The sequence below is a fragment of the Lepus europaeus genome, chromosome 21 (assembly GCF_033115175.1).
Source record: "Lepus europaeus isolate LE1 chromosome 21, mLepTim1.pri, whole genome shotgun sequence".
NCBI classification, from domain to species: Eukaryota; Metazoa; Chordata; class Mammalia; order Lagomorpha; family Leporidae; genus Lepus; species Lepus europaeus.
In genome coordinates, this window is record NC_084847.1 from 19,961,623 (window position 1) to 19,984,812 (window position 23,190).

The 23,190-nt window shown below is 44.2% G+C and overlaps 1 protein-coding gene across 1 annotated transcript; it reads right to left on the bottom strand.

The window, feature by feature from the left end:
• Positions 1–262: 262 nt before the first annotated feature.
• Positions 263–22,472, bottom strand: ZKSCAN2 (zinc finger with KRAB and SCAN domains 2). Its single transcript, XM_062180344.1, has 7 exons — positions 21,892–22,472; positions 20,754–20,940; positions 18,951–19,042; positions 18,484–18,610; positions 11,460–12,143; positions 8,142–8,633; positions 263–5,231 (listed from the first exon to the last, which is right to left on the bottom strand). The coding sequence occupies exons 1-7, from the start codon at positions 22,294–22,296 to the stop codon at positions 4,309–4,311; spliced, it is 2,910 nt and encodes a 969-aa protein (XP_062036328.1). The 5' UTR covers positions 22,297–22,472; the 3' UTR covers positions 263–4,308.
• Positions 22,473–23,190: the final 718 nt, after the last annotated feature.

Here is a 23,190-nt window from a genome sequence, read left to right on the forward strand (position 1 = left end):
TCCACTCTTGGGCTGTGGGTGATGCCGCCATCATAAACACTGCAGTTAGTGTGACCCAGGCTGACAACTGTCAGAGGACTGTGCAGGAACAGCGTGCACTCACAAAAGATGTGTGGAACAGTGTGGTGAACTGAGACGGACATTCTCTTTTTTATTAGCGACTCTGATTGGCTTTTAACTTCTTGGACTAGGGTTTTTATTTTTTCCCCAGCTTTAATAGAAGATATCCTTTACAGCATGGAAGAAGCCAACGGGAGCCAGTTATTTTAGACATTTATTTCACATACAAGTCTTTAGGAGGACATCTAAGTGAACATTAATACAAAACAATGAACAGACAGACATTTATACTTGGTCTGGGGAAGCATTCATCAGAGAGAAGCAAAGCTTTACAATTACAAGTTACCCGCTCCTTCCACTTGGGAACTCCCCGGCTCAACCACGGCTGCCTGTCAGGTGGAGACAGACCTCACAAAACAGACTCTCTTCCCTTCAGCTACCTGCCTCTGGCGACCCAGGTGCCTGGGAGCTGCCTGGTGTCTTGCCCTATTCTTTACAGAGCAAGCTCCTAGCTGCCTGTGCTATCAGTGTCCCCTTCCTAAAGCAGGAAACACATTCAGTATGGCCCGGGTGCAGCACGCAGGCTGGGAGCCTGGACCTGCGACCTCTTCCTCATTGCCGTCACACCCCACAGTCTCATGAGACGTTAGATCCTGAGTGGCCCAGGCAGTCAAGCTCACCTTCTCTTCAGACAAAGTCCAGAGAGCAGCTTGCATCTGTCAACCAGTACTCAGGAAGGGGTAACCAATGATAAGACTAACACTTGTCTCTTTTGGCTTCTGCTCTAATGCTCATTCCACAGTGGCAGGCTATCCTGAGCTACTCCTGCGTATGTGTGAAGCTTTCCTCTTACAAAACAAAACAAAACAAAACAAAACAAAAGATTTAATTCCCAATGAGTGAACTGGGTTGAGTTTGTAACAATATCACCAGTAAGTTATGGAGGTTTTTGTGGGAGTGACAAAGCAAGCCTACACAGGAAATACAAGCCTCATTCTAAAATGTCTAGGTAAGATGTCAGAGAATAAAATGTTTATTTGCTTACACCATCCTTTTAAAAAATAGGATTTGAGACAATCTCCAAATAAATAAGGCAGAATTAAATAAATAGAGGATTAGGTAGCTGGCTGAGGGGGACTGTTTGGTTGAGCTTCCCAGAAGCCAGAAGAGAGAGAGAAGCAATAAGTTATAAAAATCACAGTGTTTATAAGAGAAACTGTCCCCCTCGCCTCCTTATTTTTGCTTAAGTTCACAGCATTTCCTGGTACTGAGATGTGGAAAAAAAGCTTTTCCTTTGGGCCTTCATAAAAGCAATGTGATGTGATATAAAAACATATTACTTAAAACATTTTCACTTCCATGCCTCAGCTGAAGAGATAAAATTCAGGAGACAAGTTGCCTTGGTCTCAGATGGTGACAGGATGTTTTATTTCTTCAGAACAGAGACAAGTTCTTGATCAGTACAAACAGTCCATTTTCCTTTAGGAATATAGGTAGCAAAACCTAAATTCTACCTCAGCTGGAACCACATCTGGGAGAATCAGTTTGTCCCACCAGAGTTGGAATGGGCCTTGAACCTTTCCTGCCACTGGGAAGTCTGACAGACAGAGGTGCCAAATACGGTTTGGGGCAATTTAGAGAAACTCTTTTGCAACGGAACATAAGGGAAGATGATTTTCTACTGAGTTACTGACTTTTAAAACAGGCATGGGTGTAACCATGTAGTTACCTTTTGCCATAATACTTCCTCTATCATATATTTTTTTAAAGATTTTATTTATTTATTTGAGAGGTAGAGTTATAGACAGTGAGAGGGAGAGACAGAGAGAAAGGTCTTCCCTCTGTTGGTTCACTCCCCAAATGGCAGCAACGGCTGGAGCTGTGCCAATCCGAAGCCAGGAGCCAGGAGCTTCCTCCGGTCTCCCACACAGGTGCAGGGGCCCAAGGACTTGAGCCACCTTCTACTGCTTTCCCAGGCCACAGCAGAGAGCTGGATTGGAAGAGGAGAGCTGGGACTAGAACCAGCGCCCATATGGGATGCTGGCGCCGCAGGCAGAGGATTAACCTACTATGCCATGGCGCCAGCCCCTCCTCTATAATATTTTTAAGTTCCTTGAGAACTGTCAACATGCCTCCTTTTCAAATTTCCATCTCTCACTGTGGCTAGAACATGATCTAATACGTAACAGTGCTTAATAAATATTTATGAATAAGTCATCTACTTTCCTGCATCATGCTTCCACGTAATTATCAAGCCTGTGTACATATTACTAAGCGACGATTCCTATTTATGTGCATCTTCTCTAGAGCTGGAATTCCAGAACATCTACACGATATAAGCACGGGCCCACTGGCACCACACACATCTCACTGTGCTAGGCACACCACCAACATGAAGCTACACGCACCATCAGACGTCTATAATTCAGACAACACAGAGGAAATCAACCTACTGGGGTGTGAGCAATTTTAACATGGCTAACAAACGTAAATCAGAAACGTTCATCAATGTTTACCTGAGTCACCTGCCTTCCAACAGGCCACACCCTCTTCTGGCAACACGAATCCCATTCTTTCTACAGTGCCCATCCTTGGTACTTTGCTGAACAGTTCCAAAATATCCAAACATACTCAAAGGAAGAATTTTATCTCGAGATGTCTTCAGATGAGAGGACATTTGAGAAAGAAAGGAAGAGGTAACAGCAAAATAGTAATTTATACACAGTTCTGACTCTGGTTATCTTTCCACTAAACTCCTGCCTTCTCCTTCCCCAAAGCAAACTGCCCTGGGTCATGCATGTAGGAAGGGTGCCAGTGCCATGAGTCTCACCCTGAACCAAGTAGCGCCAGAAGACGGAATCCCTGGATTTCAGCTGGAATCTCATAAATGAACTAAGCACGCTGCCTCCCGTCTGACCCTTCTTCAGCATTTATGGGGCTAATGCTAGCGATTTCTCAGATTTTTTTGGGACAAAGAGGTAAATGAGGAAAACAAAAGTGGTGCTTTGGTAAGCAAGTTTGTGTAAGTATTTCAACTTTCACTCAGTGGGCTGTCGGGCTGTATAAATTACTCAGGCTTCTACTGAGGTTTATCCTCCTGTGAACAGGGAGTAGACGCCTCAGAAATAAGAGATGGTTTACCTAACAGCCAGCCCTGGAAGTGCTAGTCTGGACTGAGGTGTTCTCTGGTCTATAGCAGGCCTAAGGAATCTAACTGGGCTCAGAAATATTCAATTATTTCAGGTCTCTATTGCACATTTTTTTCCTAACCCCTTAGTGTTTTAGAAACACTATTATACTCATAATATTCTACTGAAGTGTGGGGGTAGGCGTTAGGTCAGCTCTAGATAAGAGCCAGGGGAGCTACGGGTAGAACTAGGATGTGCCTGAAATTCTATTTTTTTAAGGAGACACACACCAAGCATGCATCCTGAGAGAGGGCACGGCAGTGTGGAAGTCAGACAAGAGCACCCAGGACAGTTAGGAGATCAGTGTAGGACTTACGGCAAACAGTGGAAGGAATACAAGTTACTTGTAGCATGGAGAAGCAGCAGCCAAGGGGATTTAAGTCTTCAGGGACAGAAAAGGGTGATGGGTGATCAACTGCTCCTCCTCTCGATGGAGGGCCAGGCAGTAACACAATTTCAGTGACAGTACAGGGATTCTACCCTATTGGGATCAACTTCTTGACAGAGAAAGGGGATGCTGTAGCAGACTTCTGAAGGAAGCTATCAAATCTTCACTGATTTTTCTTTTTTGTAACTATCTTCAAAAAACAAGAGATTTGATGTACTTTTGAACAGACTCCTGAAAATTCTACCCAAATGTGAGAATCCATTTTCAAGTTGCATCCAGGATCTCATATAGATAATAATAACAACAACAATAATAAAACCCTTTCAGTATGTTTTGTCTCCTTGAAAACAATCCACTCATAATGAGGGAGCTTGAATGTTGCTGAAATTAGCAATCCAATCAATAGCAGTGGCTTCAACTTGCTGGAGAAAATTTCGTTCTGAACTCAGTTGTGTCTTCTCCGCTTTATTAAAGGAGAAGCTGAGACACAGAAGGAGAGGAACAGACTGATCGAGGCAGAGGCAGAGGTGAGGACGTCATACCAGTCTTTAGTTTATTTACATTCTCATTTGTCTTGGGAATTACACTCTATAGCTAAGAAAAGATTGCTTCCAAGAGTGAGATTAGGGTAAAAATGGCTAAAGGGACATGTATGAAGAGAAGAAACCATCATCAAAGTGTCTTCCTAAATTCATCAGTCTTGCCCTTCAGTGGGTTCTCTGGGGAGTACACAGACGGAGGGTATGACAGGAGCTTTTCTTTCATGTGGACCTCCCGGTGTTTGGTAAGAATGGAGCTCTTACTAAAACGTTTGCCACATTGGGCACATCCATAGGGCTTCTCTCCAGTGTGCATTCTCCGATGTTCTCGAAATCTCGTACAGTTATTGAAACTTTTCTCACAGTCCACACATTTGTAGGGATTCTCACCAGTGTGGACTCTCCGGTGGGCGCTGAAGTGAGAACTGTTGGTAAAGCTTTTCCCACACTCCCCACACTGATAGGGCTTCTCACCAGTATGGGTTCTCTGATGTATAATGAGACTAGAGCTTTGACTAAAGCATTTTCCACACTCTCCACATCTGTAGGGTTTCTCTCCCGTGTGGATCCGCTGGTGGGCACCAAAATTTGAGGAGTCATTAAAGCTTTTCCCACAGTCGAGACATTTGAAAGGTTTTTCTCCTGTGTGAATTCTTTGGTGTCTGATTAGGCTTCTGCTTCTACCAAAGCACTTTCCACAGACACTACACTTGTAAGGATTTTCCTTCAGGTGGGTCATCCTGCACATAAGACGAGCACTCCTTCCAAAGCTTTCTCCGTATTTGAGAAGTCTATAGGGTCTCTTCCCCATGAAAGGCCTCTGATGCACTACAGCTTTGCCTAAATCTCTAGGCTGAGACATTGGTTTTCCCTGTCTAATTCCTTGGAGGTTTTCCCATTGTCTTCCTGAGATGTATTCTCTTTTGCGACACTTACTGGGATCAGCATTCTGTGAACCAACTCTTTTAGACTTTTCTATTAATGCCCTATGTTGTTCTATGTCCTTATATATTATCTGTGTTGGATCCTCTCGGGTACTACTTCCAATTTCAAAATCTAAAAAAAGAAAAGAAATGATGATATAAATTTCACACAACTCATATATTAACATAAATAATTAACCTGGCCTGGCCTGGCCTGTAAGGTTTGGTATGTTACAATCCCTAGGGACCTCCCTGGCTTCAGCTCCTGTGACTCTTCCTAGATTCATTATGTAGTATTTTCTCTCAGCTCCATGAACAAGACAGTAACATCTAGTACAGAGTGAACCTTCAGAAATGTTTCCTGAATTGAATTATAATTCCAGCCACTATCCCCATTCATATTATGATTAACTTGGGAGCAACTTGGCTTATCTGGCTGAAGTAATACTCTAATTCACCAAGTTTTTATTTTACATCTGTATGAAAACATACTACATCATAACAGTCTGAGATTCTAGTAACCAAGTCCAAATTCCTCAAAGGACTTCTCAATTCATCAATGCCTAATTATATTCTACCCAAGAGTACTTCTTTCTTCTTCACAGATGTCTTGTTGCTGTGTTTTCCTACTGTCTCACAGATACACTAACTCAAATCTTAATTTTCACTGTTCCCCAAACTGGAATTACCTTCTTTCTAATCTCTATCCTACCCCACATTCACTAGAAGATACATCTTAGAACAAGCTTTGCCATGAAGTTTTCCAGACAAAGAGCATACCACGGAGAGGAGACACAAGCTTTGGATTCATGCAACTCTGGTTTTGGTATCATCCTGGTCACCTATTAACTGTGTGACTTCAGCATTAACTTTTTATTATGGGAAATCTGAACACACAGAAAGGTTAAGAGAAGAGTATGTGTAATGAGTTCCCAAGAACCACTTACTTGCCTTTAACAATTATCTATTCATGGAAAATTCTGTTTCATCTCTATTCCCACATACTCTCTCTGCTCCTCCACGGAGACTACTTTGAAGCAAATTCCAGACATCATATTCGTCCATACATATTTCACAAGCTGTGCAACTCAGGCCCACTGAGGCTTGTTTGATCCCCAAGCCCTTGTTATTAGGCATGTGCTAGATGGCCTTGTTTCTTCCTGCCAGCTTCCACAATACTTTCCTTCCACCCTTCCAGCTGAAACTGCTGCGAAGTCTCAAGTCTAAGACCGGTGGTTGTGGCATGAGCTTGGGGTGGGGGGGTGGGGGCAGCCACCCATCCACTCATCAACTGGAGCAAAAAGCCCTAACAATGCTGTCTTTCACTGAGCAGTGGTTCTTTTGAGGTTTTGATTGAATCCAATGTTGTCTGGGACTTGCAGGAAGTCACAGCCTAGTAGTTGACCCAGACAGAGCCTGAAAATTTGATGATAGGTCAGGAGCTTACTTCTTCTTCTTTTTTTTAATTTGACAGATAGTGAGAGAGAGAGAGAGACAGAGAGAAAGGTCTTCCCTCCGTTGATTCACTCCCCAAATGGCCGCCACGGCCTGTGCTGCTCCCATCCAAAGCCAGGAGCCAGGTGCCTCCTCCCAGTCTCCCATGCGGGTGTAAGGACACAAGCATCTGGGCCATCCTCCACTACCCCCCTGGGCCACAGTAGAGAGCTGGACTGGAAGAGCGGCAACCAGGACCAGAACATGGTGCCCATATGGGATGCCGGCACTGCAGGCGAAGGATCAACCAAGTGAACCACGGCGCCAGCCTCTGGAGTTTACCTTAAAAACAAGATTCACTAGGACTTTATTTCCAGAGTTCTCAAAACCAGGGGTATATGGGACTTGATTTAAGCTTTTGTACTATAATTTCACATGTAAATACTACCAGAGAGTGTATGTGTGAACTCCCTTCTCTAAGGTAAGTGGGCATTACTTTCTCTTGCTGGGCCTCAGTGCCACAGTCCATTCTGGCAAAGTAGTACTGTAGTACCTCACATACTCCTGTGCACCCTGTGGGCTTAATGCAGTGCTGCAGAAAGATAGCGCTCCTGTCTGTCAGGTGCTCATCATGTACTGGGGGATCTCAGGGCCAAGTGTTCAGTGGCATAAAACAGGGAGACAAAGTAGGGGAGCCGAGAGTGAGAGTTTAGACATGGACATACATGGAACTGACACTCAAGTCGAGGGAGCATCATGAGCTGAAGTTTAGACGAGCTTAGCGTGCATGTGGGAAGCAGCAAGTTTTGAATAAGGAAGGAGTGTAGAAATGAGAACACTAACATACAAGGCGAGGAGAGTAAGATGAACTTTGATTAAGGATGGGGAAAACTGGTTTGGAGATTTTCACAATAGTCTAGGTAAGAGAGACACAGAAAAACTGAACTAGGTGGGGGACCAAAGAGGGCACAGAGATATGAGGGTTTGTGTCAAATGATGAATAAAGAGGTATTCAAATCACCTCTGGCATTCTAAGTCTGGATGTGCAGTGGGAGCACACAGGGAGGAATCATGGTGTGGGATTCCAGTTCTGACATTTTAAGTTGGCTCACCTGGAGAGGCACCAATGAGAGGACCTGGGAGTCAGTGGGAAACATGCAGGTGGGGTGCAGGGCCAACATAAACGTCAGAACATTACTACACATTACCATACTCTCACTGGGTCTCTGGCACATCACACAGTCCTGAGATACTCGCTTTGAGCTCACAGATAGAGCTCCTTCCTGTAAGCTTTTTCTCACGTATAATTCCAAGTTCTCCTCATGCACAGTGGTTTCTAGGGATACAAAACACTGACCAATACACACAAGGGCCAAGGCTGAGATCCCAGACTAAGCCACTAGGATGGAGTCCCTTCTTTGAATAGAAGCATCACCAGAACAGGAACATTTTACTCATTGCTATGTGCCCTTGTCCGCAAATAGCACATGGCACTCAAATATTTGTTGAATGAATAAATATTCACAAGCAAGCATTGTGCTCTATCAACTGATTTCCAGTAAATTATACTGGCCCCTCTTTTAGACTAAAATCCCTTGGTGATCCTTACCATTTGGGCTTTGCAGTCGAACTGGTGGTCCTTGGAATTCTGGTTCTTCCAAAATTTCCTCCTCACTCATTCTCTCACTGCCAGAATCTTCTATTACTGCTTCTTGTGAGGTCTCCTCAGGCTCCCAGCCTGTAGGTTCCTGGGGTTCAATCTCAATAACCCCTCTTTCTTGCCTTGAGGGCAGGAGGATCTCCTCTGGGGGGCTGGTGGAAGGGGCGGGTGCCCGAGAGTTGATCAAGGCATCCATCTCCTTGTAGAATGCACAGGACTCTAACACGTGGCCATTTTTCACTTTGCGGTAGCTCTTCTGGAGGCTTTTGAACTTAGTCCGGCACTGTTCTGGGGTTCGAAGGAAGCCACACTCTCGCAGCTGTTCGGCCACAGCCCCATACAACTTGCTCTTCCGATGACAGGCTTGCAGTGCTTCATAAAACCGAGTCTCACGGAGGATGTCAAGAAAAGTCTTGGTTTCTTCATAGCCCCAGTGCACACCTGCCATTCAAGGATAAAGTTCAAAGATGTAAGAAAACCGTCTGTAGTTTTTATGCCACATATATCAGGGGTGAAAAAAAAAATCCCATTCATGGCAGTAACAAGAATTATGATGGGCCTGGGAATATGCTTTGCAAGAAATGAGGAAGTCTATATAAAAACACTATAATTTTTTTATTGAAAGATACAAAAGAACTAGAAAAATGAGACACTATGGTCCTAGGTAGGAAGATATAAGCTGTACAGGTTTCAATTCTCAAACCAATCTATAAAGACAAAGTCCCAACAGGATTTTTATTTATTTATTTATTTATTTATTTTTGACAGGCAGAGTGGACAGTGAGAGACAGAAAGGTCTTCCTTTTCTGTTGGTTCACCCTGCAATGGCTGCTGCGGCCGGCGCCCTGCGGCCGGCACACCGCGCTGATCCGAAGCCAGGAGCCAGGTGCTTCCTCCTGGTCTCCCTTGTGGGTGCAGGGCCCAAGCACTCGGGCCATCCTCCACTGCACTCCCTGGCCACAGCAGAGAGCTGGATAGGAAGAGGAGCAACCGGGACAGAATCCGGCGCCCCGACCAGGACTAGAACCCGGGGTGCTGGCACCGCAGGTGGAGGATTAGCCTATTGAGCCATGGCGCCGGCCCCCAATGGGATTTTTAAACTGAAGCTGATAAGATGATCTCAAAGTTTATTTGGAAGAGTAAAATGTAATCCCTCAAATCTGTCATTGCTATGGGATTAACTTAAGGATCTGGTTGCATAGAGTGTTTTTCCCAAGGGGTTAAGAAACATGGACTAGAATATTCAATTGGAAGCATTTTTCCCAAAAGGTCTCATCACTTTAACCATTTTCCTTGAGAACTGTGCCTAGTTCAGTTTTTTATGCCACTGAGTCCTCAACTTTGAGAGGTGACACAATCTATAAGACAAGCAGATGTTCTGTATTTATGACAGAGTAAAATTTCAAGACATGTCTGACTATAATTAAGCATGCTTCTTGTACATTCTGGAAAAAGTATGCTTTTTCCTTTATCTTACTGGGTGGTCTCTTCCAGTCCTATCACTGGATTCCTGTATCTGAGACCATCCTAAGAGCCCCAGTCTTGTGTTTATAGTTGTTAAGAGTTGGTGAGCACCTGTATTTGCATAAAGCACCTTCCTATCTTTTAGCAGGTGTAGTCAGGAATACACTCGCAGCTCTCCTAGCTGATTTATTTTTCCTTTCTATGTAAGAACTTACCATCTTTTCATAAGATTGAGTGGAGAAGCATTGCTAATAAGTGAGGTCAGGCAATGGTATATTGTACTTCAGCATTTTCAAAACACTCTCATCTACATTTCCCTCTTAGCACTGAAACAACCCTGTGCTCTTTTTTTTTTGACAGGCAGAGTTGACAGTGGCCGCTGCGGTAGCGGTAACGGTAGCGTTCTGTGGCCTGCGCACCGCGCTGATCCGATGGCAGGAGCCAGGTGCTTCTCCTGGTCTCCCATGGGGTGCAGGGCCCAAGGACTTGGGCCATCCTCCACTGCACTCCCCGGCCACAGCAGAGAGCTGGCCTGGAAGAGGGGCAACCGGGACAGGATCGGTGCCCCCACTGGGACTAGAACTCGGTGTGCCGGCGCTGCAAGGCGGAGGATTAGCCTAGTGAGCCGCGGCGCCGGCTTTAACCCTGTGCTCTTAAGTCATATTTTACAGAGAGAATTTCATGAGAAAACAAACTCAAAGCAGTTACATGGTAGTTCTACTGTTACATGGTCATTAGCTAAAAGCTGACTTCTGCATGTCCCAGTCCTCAAAATACCAGTTTTCTCTATCATGATAGATCTTGCTACTGTTTTAATGTCTGGTGTTTATTCATTTAAGATATATCTTCTGTAAGCTACATGTAGGTGTTTTTAATTTCTAGTGATCTTATCTTCTAAGTTTGTAATTAATGATACATTGCGCTTACCTTTATTGTGTTACTATTTTTTCTTCTTTTTTAAATTTTAAGGTTTTTTTTAAGGATTGTATTTATTTATTTATTTGAGAGGTAGAGTTACAGACAGTGAGAGGGAGAGACAAAGAGAGAGGTCTTCCATCCACTGGCTCACTCCCCAAATGACTGCAATGGCTGAGCTGAGCTGATCTGAAGCCAGGAGCCAGGAGCTTCCTCCAGTCTCCCGCATGGGTGCAGGGGTCCAAGGATTTGGGCCATCTTTCACTACTTTCCCAGGCCATAGAAGAGAGCTGGATCAGAAGATGAGCAGGCAGGGCTAGAACTGGTGCCCATATGGGATGCCAGCGCCACAGGCAGAGGATTAACCTATTGTGCCACAGCACTGGCCCCTACTATTTTTTTCTATTTGATTCTATTTTATGTTCTTTTTTCTCTCCTTCTTTGTCTTGAGATTAAGTAAAAATGTTCATTTCATTATTTTTACTCTTTTGTTTCATATTCTTTTGCAACATAGTACCTGATTATCCCAGGTACTATAACAATGCATCCTTGACTTATGTATGATCTAATATAAATGGTTGCACTATGCCAATTCTCAGATAATCTCAATCCTTAGGATACTTATCTCCATTTCCTTTTCTCCCACAGGTCCCCAAATACTCAAAATTCATGCTGAGCTCAAAACTGAAAAAGAACTTTCTGTGGCCACTCTCACTGCTCTGGAGATAGCAACGAATACCCGAGAGGGTTTTCAGTATGTGCTACGTTGCAGTCAAAGTGGCAAGGCATGCATGGCAGCACTCCCCAGGGCTGGTCACTTCCGATCTATTCCCTTTTCTACAAGACTACACATCTGTTTTTATACCAGAAAACAAGCATAATCCTTACCACTCAGGTTTTGAAACAAGACAGGGGCACCACGAATCTCAGACTTGCGGATAAATTCAATCCCCATTTCATCACCATCAGATTCTTCTGCAGCTTCCTCCTGCTCCACTACACTGATGTGTTCTTTAGCACCAATACCGATTCGCTTTAGTCTGGGGAGAGAGATAATCTCCTTTGGTTTATCAGTGGATGAAGCATGGGCTGCGGGGTTCAGTAAAGCATCCATGTCCTCAAAGAAGGCACAGGGCTCCAGCATGTGGCCATTTCTCACTTTTCGATAGCTCTTCTGAAGACTTTTGAACTTGGTCCGACACTGTTCTGGGGTTCGGAGGAAGCCACATTCTCGCAACCACTCAGCCACAGCACCATATACTTGACTGTTTCGGGGACAAGCCTGAAGTGTTTCATAAAAGCGAGACTCTTTGAGGATTGCTAGAAAAGTCTTTGTTTCCTCATAGCTCCAGTGCACACCTGCTATTTTTTCATCTTCTAAACCCCACTGCTGCTGCTCCCTCCATGTCTTTCCTGCATTCCTTGCAGGGATCTGAACAGTATGAACTGACTTTTCTTTCACGTAGTTGCTTCGCAGGATATTCCTCTTGTTAGAGGAAGGCAGACCTACAGTCCACGGCTCCTTTCTTTGTTCCAACCGGGCTGTCTTGTTAGAGGTAGACACTGAACTTCCTATAGTAAAAGAAACATACTTCATTGTAGACAGAGGAGTCATTATTGCACGCTTCAGTCTATTGCTGTAGCAGGCTCTCCTGGGCTGCTTGTTCACACCAAAGCCTTCCTCAATCATGATAACACATGCTGTGGTTACTCTGACACAATCATCCAGTGCACACTATCATTTTACTTCTCACATAGGCACCATTCCTTTTCTTGTTCTTAAGAGAAAAACTTTAAGGGTAAGAAGCCTATATTTTATTATATTTCATTCCCTTTCATTGGCTAACATTATGTTAGCTTCTAAAAGTATGCTCCTAATCGTATCTTTCAATTATAAAATAAACCATGCTTATATCTGCTCCTTACTTTCTATGACTCCCCCCCCCCCCCCCCCCCCCGCCACATCCCTGGGCTGAGAGAGATTTCAAAGTCAAAAATTTTTGTCAAACTATGTTACAATGCTACAGTAACCAATAATATGGTACTGGCATAAAAACACGAAGAGCAGTGAAACAGAATAGATCCAAGAAATAAACCATGCATATATGGTCAAATTAACCTTTGACAAGGGTGTAAAGAATACACAAATTGGGAAAGGACAATCTCTTCAATAACTGCTATGGATAAAACTGGATATCCACATGAAGAAGAGTGAAATTGGACCTCTATATTGTATCACCCACAAAAATTAACTTGAGATGCACTAAAGGATTAACCAGATCAAATGTAGAAACTGAAATGGTCAAGCTCTTAAACAAACATCAAACAAACAAACAAGAAAATCAGGGAAAAAGCCCCTGACACTAGTCTTGGCCATTATATTTTTGATGACACCAATGCACAAAAAACAGGGGGGAATATGCCAAATTAAAAGCTTCTGCACAACGATGAAAACAACCAAAAAACTGAAGGGGAGAAAGTATTTACAAACCATGTATCTGGTAAGGGGTTAATAACTAAAATATATCAGGAACTCATGCAACTCAAAAACAAAACACCATCACTACAAAACACACACACACAAAACAAACAAAAAAATCACAAAAAAAAAAAAAAAAAAAAACAAAAAACCACACACAAAAAAAAAACCCAAGACAAATAATCTAATTAAAATGAGCAAAGGACCTGAACAGACTTTTTTTTTTCCAAAGAAGACATACAAATGGCAAACAGGTATATGAAAACATGAAAAGGTGCTTATCACCACCAACCATTAGAGAAATGTAAATCAAAACTACACTGAGCTATCATCTCCCAGCTGTTAGAATGGCTATCATCAAAAGGACAAAGGTAACAAGAGTTGGCCAGGATATGGAGAAAATAGAACCCTTGTGCACTGGTGATGGGAGTGTGTATCAGTATAGTTATTACAGAAACCAGAAGGTAGGTTCTTTTTAAAAATTTTTTTTATTATTATTTTACTTGAAAGTCACAGTTGCACAAAGAGAGAAGGAGAGGCAGAGAGAGAGCGAGCAAGAGAGAGAGGTCTTCCATCTGCTGGTTCACTCCTCAAATACCTACAACCTAGGTTATCTTTCATTAGATTAATGGATGAAGAAAATGTGGCACACATACACTATAGAGCACTACTCAGCTTCAAAAAAAAGAAGGAAATTCTGTTATTTGTGGCAACAAGGATGAACCTGGAGGACGCTGTGGTAAGTGAAATAAGCCAAGCACAGGAAGATAAACACTGCACGATCTCACATATATGGAGTATCTAAAACAGTCAAACTCACAGGAGTAGAGAGTGCAATGATGGTTACCAGAGCCTGGGGGAGGGTGAGGAAAGGGGATGTTGATAAAACGGTACACAATTCCAGACAAGAGGACTTAGCTTTGTTGATCTACTGTACAGAATGGCAGCTACTGTAACACGTTGTAAATCTCAAAACTGCTCAGTGATTTTAAATGTTTTCACCACAAAAAAAAAACCAAGTATGTGAGCTGATGGATCTGTTAATTAGCTTGATTTACTCATTCCGAAATACAAACATGTATCAAAGCATCACACCATACTCCATCAATGTACACAATTAGCAGTTTTAGAAAACAGCAAGATCAGTGCTGGTGCTGCAGAGAAATGGAGGCCGCTGTGTGTAGCTGGCAGGGATGTACACTGGTACAGGCATTATGGAAAACAGCGTAGCAGTGCCCTGGAAAATTACAACCAGAACTATTGTACGATATGGCAACCCCATTTCTGGGTCTCCCTCTTAAGGAAACAAAGTCAGTATGTGAAGGAGATACCTGCATTCCTTTGCTCACTGTAGCACTATTCACAATAGCTAAGACATGGGAACAATCCAGGTGTCTGCTGACAGGTGAATGAATAAACAAAACATAAAAACACAGAAAATATACTTATCCAGCCATAAAAAAGGAAATCCTGCCATTTGGATGAATGGAGGACATTATGCTAGGTGAAATAAGCCAGAGAAAGACAAATGTTGTACTCATATATCTCAATTATATGTAGAACCTAGAAAAAAAAAAAAAGAAAAAAAAACCCAAAAACAAAAAAATCAATTATATGTAGAACCTAAAAAAGTTGACCTCACAGAGAAGACAGAATGGTGGTTGCCAGGGGCTTGGAGGCAGGGAAATGAAGACATGCTGGTCAAAGCTGTAAGATAATTAAGTTCTGGGGATCTAATAGACAGCAAAATGACTCTAGTCAACAATACTGTATTGTATACTTGAAATTACTTTAAGTGTTCTCACCACAAACACACAACTACATGATGGTTGTGTTAACTAACTTGACTGTGGTAAATCACAATGTCTACGTATATAAAAGCATCAAGTTGTCCATCTTAAATGAGTACATGAAATTTTATTTGTTAATTATACCTTAATAAAGCTGGAAAAGTTTTGACAGGAGAATCTAATTTTCAAACAGTTATGGGGGTCCATAAATATACATATCAAAGAAATGATGTGAGGGGCCGCCGCCTGCTGTGCCAGCATCCCATATGGGTACCAGTTTGAGTCCCAGCTGCTCCACTTCTGATCCAGCTCTCTGCTATGGCCTGGGAAAGCAGAAGATGGTTCAAGTGTTTGAGCCCCTGCACCCATGTGGGAGACCTGGAGGAAGCTCCTGGCTCCTGGCTTCAGATCAGCTCAGCTCCACCCATTGTGGCCATTTGGGGAGTGAGTCAGTGGATGGAAGATCGATCTCTCTCTCTCTTTCTCTCTGCCTCTCTGTAACTGCACCTTTCAAATAAATAAATAAATCTTAAAAAAAATACAACATGGAGTTGTTTTGCTTAAGGAGGTTGGGGGGTGAAGAGATTTATAACTTAGCTTATTATCATAAGCCACTTAAAAGATAACTTTTCCTCAAGGATACTGAACTCCAGTTCTCATTACATGAAGGGGGAATATTATCTGCAATGTCACATTCTGAAATAAGTATTTTTAATAAGTAATTATTAAACAACATTTTTCATTAACTGAAAAAAAATCTTTTGGAGACACTCTGGAAAGGCTAATTAGTAAAAGCTGTAAGAGTAGGATTGGAATTGAGAGTTTGCAATGTGACAATACTGAAGAGATCAACATGTTTTTTGTCTTCTTTTTTAAAATATTTATTTATTTGAAAGGCAGAGTTCAGAGAGGCAGAGGCATAGAGGGATAGAGAGGGAGAGAGAGGGACAGGGAGGGAGAGGGAGAGAGAGAGAGAGATTTTTCATCCACCGGTTTACTCCCCAAATGGCTGCAATGGCCAGGAGCCAGGAGCTTCTTCCAGGTTTCCCATGTCAGTGCAGAGGCCCGAGGAACTGGAATACCTTCTCTTGCTTTCCCAGGTCATAGCAGAGAGCTGGATCCGAAGTGGAGCAGCTGGGACTAGAACAGGCGCCCACAGGGGATGCTGGCACAGCAGGCGGTGGCTTTTACCTGCTATGCCATAGTGCTGGCTCCCATGTTTTAAATTTGAATCTTAGCTACATTGCTTACTAGTCTTTTTGATCAGGACAAGTTTCTTAACCTCTCTAAGTCTCAGTTTCCTGGGGGAATGATATCATCTATTCCAACAGGTCCTGGGAAAATTTGATAAATACGCATTTAGAAATCATCCAAAGCCCAATAGGCAGTGTATAACATTCAGCTTTCTTTCCCAGACAACACACATAGAAGCTTCAGAATTTTACAGAAGCAACAGCAAACTGAACCCTCTGACAGCACCCTGGAGATGGAGATCTACTCCATTTCTACAGAGAGAAACAGGTGAGGAGACAATGTAAGTCCACACACCTGAGGGACTGGGCAGGCCAAGCCAATGAGAAGGTGGCTGGGGTGAGAACTACAATAGTTGAGCATGAACCCTTTACTTAGCTCTGGCCAACTGCTGCCATACAGGAAGGTGGGCCCATGGTGCTCAAGTTGGATTTGTAAAGATATAGTTGAAATTCAGATTTATAAACTTATTTTACATTAAAGCTCCACGCAGGCCAAAATATATTCACATGCCAGAATCAGCTTTTAAGCCACTAGCTTATAATCTGCAATAAAAGACAGGGGTAGGTGTCTCTGGAACTGGTTTTTTTTCATATGAAATTATGGGTTAGGCTAAATCTGAATTCTCAAAGAATGATCCATTCCCTAAAGTAGCAGATCTTCCAAGGGACTCTAGCTTAGTATTTTACTAGATCTGGATGTTGTGTGAAATTTCCAAGGAAATGGTAGGGAGACATGTATTGTGTATGCAGCAGGGAGAGAGCAGGGAAGAGTGCTTTGTTAGTCATGTCACATCTGAAGTTAGCCATTTTTTCTACTACTTCAACTGCTTTCTAATGATAAACACTGCTGGTTTACTTTTATTCAGTCTGAGAGTGTTCACTTTATAATCTCGGTATGTGTAATGTTTGTATGTAGCTTTGCCAGTAGAACATTCTGAGATGAAGGAAAAATTCTGTCATAGTGCTGTCCAATATAGCCATTAAATATCTTTTTTTTTTTTAATTTATTTATTTTTTTTTTTGACAGGCAGAGTGGACAGTGAGAGAGAGAGACAGAGAGAAAGGTCTTCCTTTTGCCGTTGGTTCACCCTCCAATGGCCGCCGCGGTAGCGCGCTGCGGCCGGCGCACCGCGCTGTTCTGATGGCAGGAGCCAGGTGCTTCTCCTGGTCTCCCATGGGGTGCAGGACCCAAGGACTTGGGCCATCCTCCACTGCACTCCCTAGCCACAGCAGAGAGCTGGCCTGGAAGAGGGGCAACCGGGACAGAATCGGTGCCCCGACCGGGACTAGAACCCGGTGTGCCGGCGCCGCAAGGCGGAGGATTAGCCTAGTGAGCCGCGGCGCCGGCCAGCTATTAAATATCTTAAACATAGTTGTTGCCACTGAGAAACTGAATTTTTATTTAAGGCAGCACATTTAAATAGCCATACGTGGCTGGTGGCTACCTATTAAAAAGCACTTATACAGCATTTATAATATGGATTAGTGTACATTTCTGACCTATAATTTTATTCACAAGAAATTTTTGACTTATGAATAGAAGTTCACATATGAATGAATCACACCTTATCTCTAACGCTAAAGTGGATAAAGATAATTCTCCAAAGGTTTGCTTGTAGAATGACACTCGGTGAGTATACATGCCTATGCTCCACAGAAGTGTCTGGGTTCAAATCCTAATCCTCCTCACTCCAGCTTTCTGCTTTTGCACATGGTGGGAGGCAGCAGTGATGGTTCAAGTACTTGGGTCCCTAACGCTCATGTGGGAGACCCAAACTGAGTTCCTGGCTCCCAACATTAACCTAGCTCAGCCTTAGCCATTGTGAACATTTGGGGAATGAACCAGCAGATGAGAGTGTTCTTTCTTTTTCTTGTTGTGTGTCTGCCTCTTACATATGCAAAACATTTTTCAAATAATTCACCACATGCTATTAAGGTTGCTTCCCACCCCCCTTCCTTTGTGAATAGTTCCATTCATCCAGCAAATATTTACTGGGCATGCACCCATGTGTCAAGCTCTATCCCAAGTGCTGTAGTTGCTGTGGTAAAATAAAAACAAATTCTGAAAAGACCGTGTGACTTCTGGAGCTTTTAGTCTAGTGGGTGAGTGTAAATTCTTAATAATATTTTTAATAATATAAATAGGATAGTCATATATAACTCCTCATCAATGTTTTAATCATTAAATACTAATTATTTAAATAATAAATAATTTAATAAATTTAATACATATTTTACTGGAAGGAGGAAATGGGTGAGGTAAGAGAACATGGGTAAGTGACTTGATAACCCATGGAGATCCTTTAGGTGTTAACATGTATCATCAACAGTAGAAATGAATATATTATAAATCCCTAAGTCTTTTCTTTGAAAAGGGAAAGAATTCTTACCCAAGGAGACCACGTTCCTGACACTCTCCCTCCTGATATCCCGGCAAAGGTCTCTGTGAGCAGGAATCTGATGCAGGCTCTTTTTGTAGGGAAAACCTCTTGTCATGTGGACACCTTTCACTGGTTCCTGCAACAACACTAACACCAATGACTACCATGGTAACTGCATGGGTCCTCCAAGCACAAATAATCATGGCTGAAGACGAGAAGAGCCCTAAAGAAGAACTGGAATCAAGGAACCAAGTTCATGTTACATGCTAGATGAAGCTGAAGATACAATCAAGAATCCTGAGACACGAGAGGTGACCCAGCAAGGGGTCCTGTTTCTCAGAACACTGGGCTCAATCTTCTCCAGAAAGGGGATGAGGACAAAGTCTTTGGTAGGGAGTATAAACATCTGAAGATGGCGAAGGCACAGAATGTGTGACTGAACATCTGAGAGAGCCAGAGAGGGCAACTGCCTTTACCTGGGACCCAGCAGCAAGACGTGTGGCTGTCACTTCCTGATCTACGACGCTCCATTCATCGGCAGCAACAGAAACCCAGGCAGAAGGCCGAGCTACAGAAAGAGAAACAATTAGTACTCTGGGCTCTGGCCCCTTCATTCATGCTGCTTCTCCTTCTATGAGTGTATATTAAAAAAACCCCACAGATATGAACGGATCATTTTCTCAATGAGTTAGGAGCAATGCTCCCAAGTAATAGGCCCTGCAGCCAGACTCACAAACTCAAACGCTTTCAGGGAAAAAGCCGGAGAAGTACCTGATAAAGGCGCTGAGTAAGGACCGTGGGGAACTGGAAAGCACAGGTCCCACAAAAAGGGCACAGCCAATGCTCAGCTACAGACAACGGAACTCTGGGAGAGACAGAGCCTCTTATTTGTTCAAAAGAAGCCAGAAGGAAAATCTGGATATTTGTGAGATCTCAATTCTCACCCCTCTGAGAACTAAAACCCACAAAGCCTCCAAACAAAAACTGTAGGTAACACAAAACTAGTCTGACCTGGCGGACAAATTTCCAGCTTGAGATTTCTAGTATAAATTAATCCCTGAGTGAGTACTGTCCTAAGAACTCAGCATCCACAGACACACAGCAGTGAGCACTGCAGGCAAACACACCATTCTGAAGGTGGAAGGGAGATGTAAACATTTGCACCTAGCACAACCTGCAAAGTAACTTCTTCCGTAACTGTCACTTGTGACCAAGAACTGAAAAGCTTACTCCAGTACTTTCTATAGATGTAAACGGAATTACTTCCTTGGAAACATATTTCCCGAGGCACAAATGGCTGAATTCATACATCTTCCTTTAAAATGAATTCACCTTTCCATGTAGTCCTCAAAATTTCTGATTTCCTATACCAATGGTTTGTTCAACACAAACTTTCCAGTTTAAGAATTCCTTATCGTGCAAAATCCAGAAACACCATAAATAAGTATTTATTGTACGAAGATTATCAGCTAACATCACTGAGGTCTTCTAATCCACGTGAACAAGGGGGCTTTGATGATAGTAAATATACTTTGGGTAATTTAGAAACCATGGATATTTTCAATACATTCTATCACAATGTGAATTTGGGGTGAAAGGGCAGGGTATGGTCATGGTGAATCTTGCCTCTTCGTAAGGGGATGTGTAAGCCAGACAGACCTGGAGTTTAAAAGGTCATTAAGAGAGAATGGAAACTAGTACTTATCAGGCACTATTATGCATTGGCTCTTTCATGCTGCCTCATTTGGCCTACAGTAATGATGGTGGTATTCTCCTTTTACAGATGGGAGAGCAGAAAGTTCGAGAAGTAACCTGACCAAGGCCACACAGAAATACAGAAGAGTCAGGTTTTGAACTCAGGTCTGTTTGCCTTTAAAGACCAAGCTTTTAACTTCTATGCATTAATGCTCTTTGTCATACTGCTTGCTTAAGATCACAAGGAGTGAAAGTCTTGCTTCTAGGTCCTGTGAATCTTGCCAGTCCTCTCTTTAAGTCTGAGATAGAGACACACTTCAGGGGATGGAGAGATCACTGGAGACTGGGTGGAACAGGTGTTCATCTCCTTATATTTGATTCTTTAAGGTCTAGGGAAGCTACCGACATCGGTGAAGTCTTCCCTTACTGGTAACCCTTTCCACATGCCACCTCTGTGATGTCTGGATTTGCGTGTGTTCCCAACTCCTGAAGCTAATATTCAATTTATTTTCAAATATGTATCGGAGGGACCCTACACTGAGCAAGACACAGTGACACCCATCTGCCAGAGTATCTGCACTTACCAGTCCTGGGTAAGAGCTGCTGCTCTCTCTTCTGGCTCAGCTGTTCCTGGCGCTCTGAACGAAGGTTTCCAGCATCTTCCCGAAACACCACCCTGTGTTGGTTCGCCACTCGTTCTGGCTGAAATTCTGTTACCTCCCAGGCGTCTCCAAGTGGAGCTTGCTTCTCTGAGTGTACAGGACTGTTGACCTGGGGAACAAGGTCAATGCCAAAATGGAAAGAGGGAAAAGAGGTCCAAATTCCTCCAAAAAAAGATATCAAATGAAAGAAGACATGAGAAGGAATAAACATTTCACTCCATTCCCAGTGGAGTCCCTGAGGGTATTGGGTTAACAGTAATGACCATGAGTTTGGGCAAAGGGGAAGAGGAGGCTACTTTGACTACTGTACAGTGGGGGAAATCTGTCAAATACAGAGCATCCTTGTTCCTAGAGTAGATGCTGTGTCCTCACGTTAGGTGTACTGGGGAATAAAAGCGATCAGAACACAGAACACTAGCGAAACTACAAATCCAATCCTCACAGCTATCTGGCCACTCCTGACCACCACAGCAACTTGCTGTTAGTCACATCTTCACACAGCTCAAATCCCGGGCAAGGCGACACTGCAGATCTTGCGAATGCTGCGGGATTTCACGAGGTCAATGAAAAGGACGCTGAAAGACAGAAGAGCATGCAAAGCCCCTGAGACACGGAGACCTGCTCTTTAACCGGGAGGAGAGTGGCAAGGAAGGCGGCACTGAGCACACTTCAGAAGACACTCACTGGAATATGAAAGGGCTACAGACGGCCCTGGGGTAACGGATGACTCCCCCCCACCCTTTTACGATCCAGCTGCAAAAGCCAAACTCTGTGAAGCATACATAACCATATTTTCTTTCCTGTTACATTGTTGGAAACATCACACCCAAGATTACACACACAAGTGCATAACGTTCATTTTCAAGATAATATTTCAATCAAAGCCTTTCTTCCTACTCAATAGGAAATCCTGACTCTCTTTTACAGGGATTCCCTTGAAAGATTTTCAATAGTTCCGTTCATCTTTCCACAGGCAGCCCGTCCTGCAAGGCTCCCCGGTCTACCTCCCTGTTCCTCCCCCTTCTTTGTAAACACAACATTTTGCAAGGTCCTCTCTCACCTGTTGTCTTAGTCTTCCAGTCTCTTTCTCCAAATGCGCCACCAGGGCCACCGCCTCCTCTCCGCTCTCCGGACACTGCTTCTGCGCCCACGCCTGAATCTGCTCGGGTAAAATGGTGAGAAACTGCTCGATCACCAGCAGCTCCAGCATCTGCTCCTTGGAACGCGTTTCCGGCTTCAGCCACCGGCAGCAAAGTTCCCAGAGTTTACTGAAAGCTTCGTGGGGTCCGGTCACATCCTCGTAACAGAACTGCCTGAAGCATTTGCGAAAGGTCTCAGACTCGGAGCTGCCCGATTCTTCTAGAACGGGCTCCGATGCCCACTCGGGGTCCTTTTCCACCTTCATGATGACACAGCCATCCACCTCCAGGGAGGCGTCGATGTGAGAATTCAGGGCTGCAGCCATGCTCACGTCTAGCTTAAAGCGGGGCCCTGGATGTGCTCTTTGCTCGTTCCTCAAAGTGTGGGAAGGTGAGGAGGTAGAAACGGCCGGGTTGGCAAGAACAGGGTACCCCCCTCTCCCCGCCCGCCCAGGTACCTTAACCAAATCTATCCTAGGCCCCTGAAAAGGTGACCGGGGACACTAAGGTCCAAAAAAAAAAAAAAAAAAAAAAAAAAAAAAAAAAAAAAAAAACCCAGCCTCTTCCCCAAACAAGTCGTGTCCCTGCAACTTGGTTTTCCAGGGTGCATCCCTTTTAGTGCAATGTCGGAAACGGGGAGGAGGAAATCTAGCGGACTGAGGGGAGAAGGGGTGCAGGCGGCGCGCCAGGAGAGGGGTGTGTCAGACACCCCGCAGTCGGGGGGGCCCCCGGTGGGTGGGTGGGGCCGGATGTGCGGGCCCCGCCGGGCCTCGGGTTCCGGCCTCTGGTCACTGAGGCGCGCCCGGGCCGCTGCGGCTGTCTGTGGAGCCCGGCAGTGTTCGAGATCGGCCCCGACAGTCCCGGGAAAACCTCCTCACGCCGATCAAAGGCCGCAAAGCGGTTCCGCTCCGGAGAGGAGAGAAAGAAAGAAAAGAAAAGAAAAAAAAAAGCCGCGAGCCGAAGCGGGGCCTCGCGGGGGGCGGCGGCCGGCCGGCGCCCAGCGCTCTGCTTCGTCCGCTCTGCCCCGTCCGCTCAGCCCCGCGGACTGCGCGAAGGGCGCTGGGAGCCGCGGCCACGCATGCGCCGTCCGCGACCCGCGCGCCGCGGCGTCCGCGCGCGGCTTCCTTGCGGGCGAGGGGCTGGGGGAGGGGTGCTGCGTGGCCGCCTCTCGCGAGAGCGCGTAGCGCGGCGACTTGCCGCTGAGGGCCTCGGAGCGTCTT

Coding starts and splice junctions, on each gene's coding strand:
- ZKSCAN2 (XM_062180344.1), bottom strand. CDS start 22,296: ATGGCTGCAGCCCTGAATTCTCACATCGACGCCTCCCTGGAGGTGGAT. Junction 8,634..11,459: donor CTTGTTTCAAAACCTGAGTG/GTAAGGATTATG, acceptor CTTGAATGGCAG/GTGTGCACTGGGGCTATGAA. Junction 5,232..8,141: donor TCGACTGCAAAGCCCAAATG/GTAAGGATCACC, acceptor TTCTTTTTTTAG/ATTTTGAAATTGGAAGTAGT.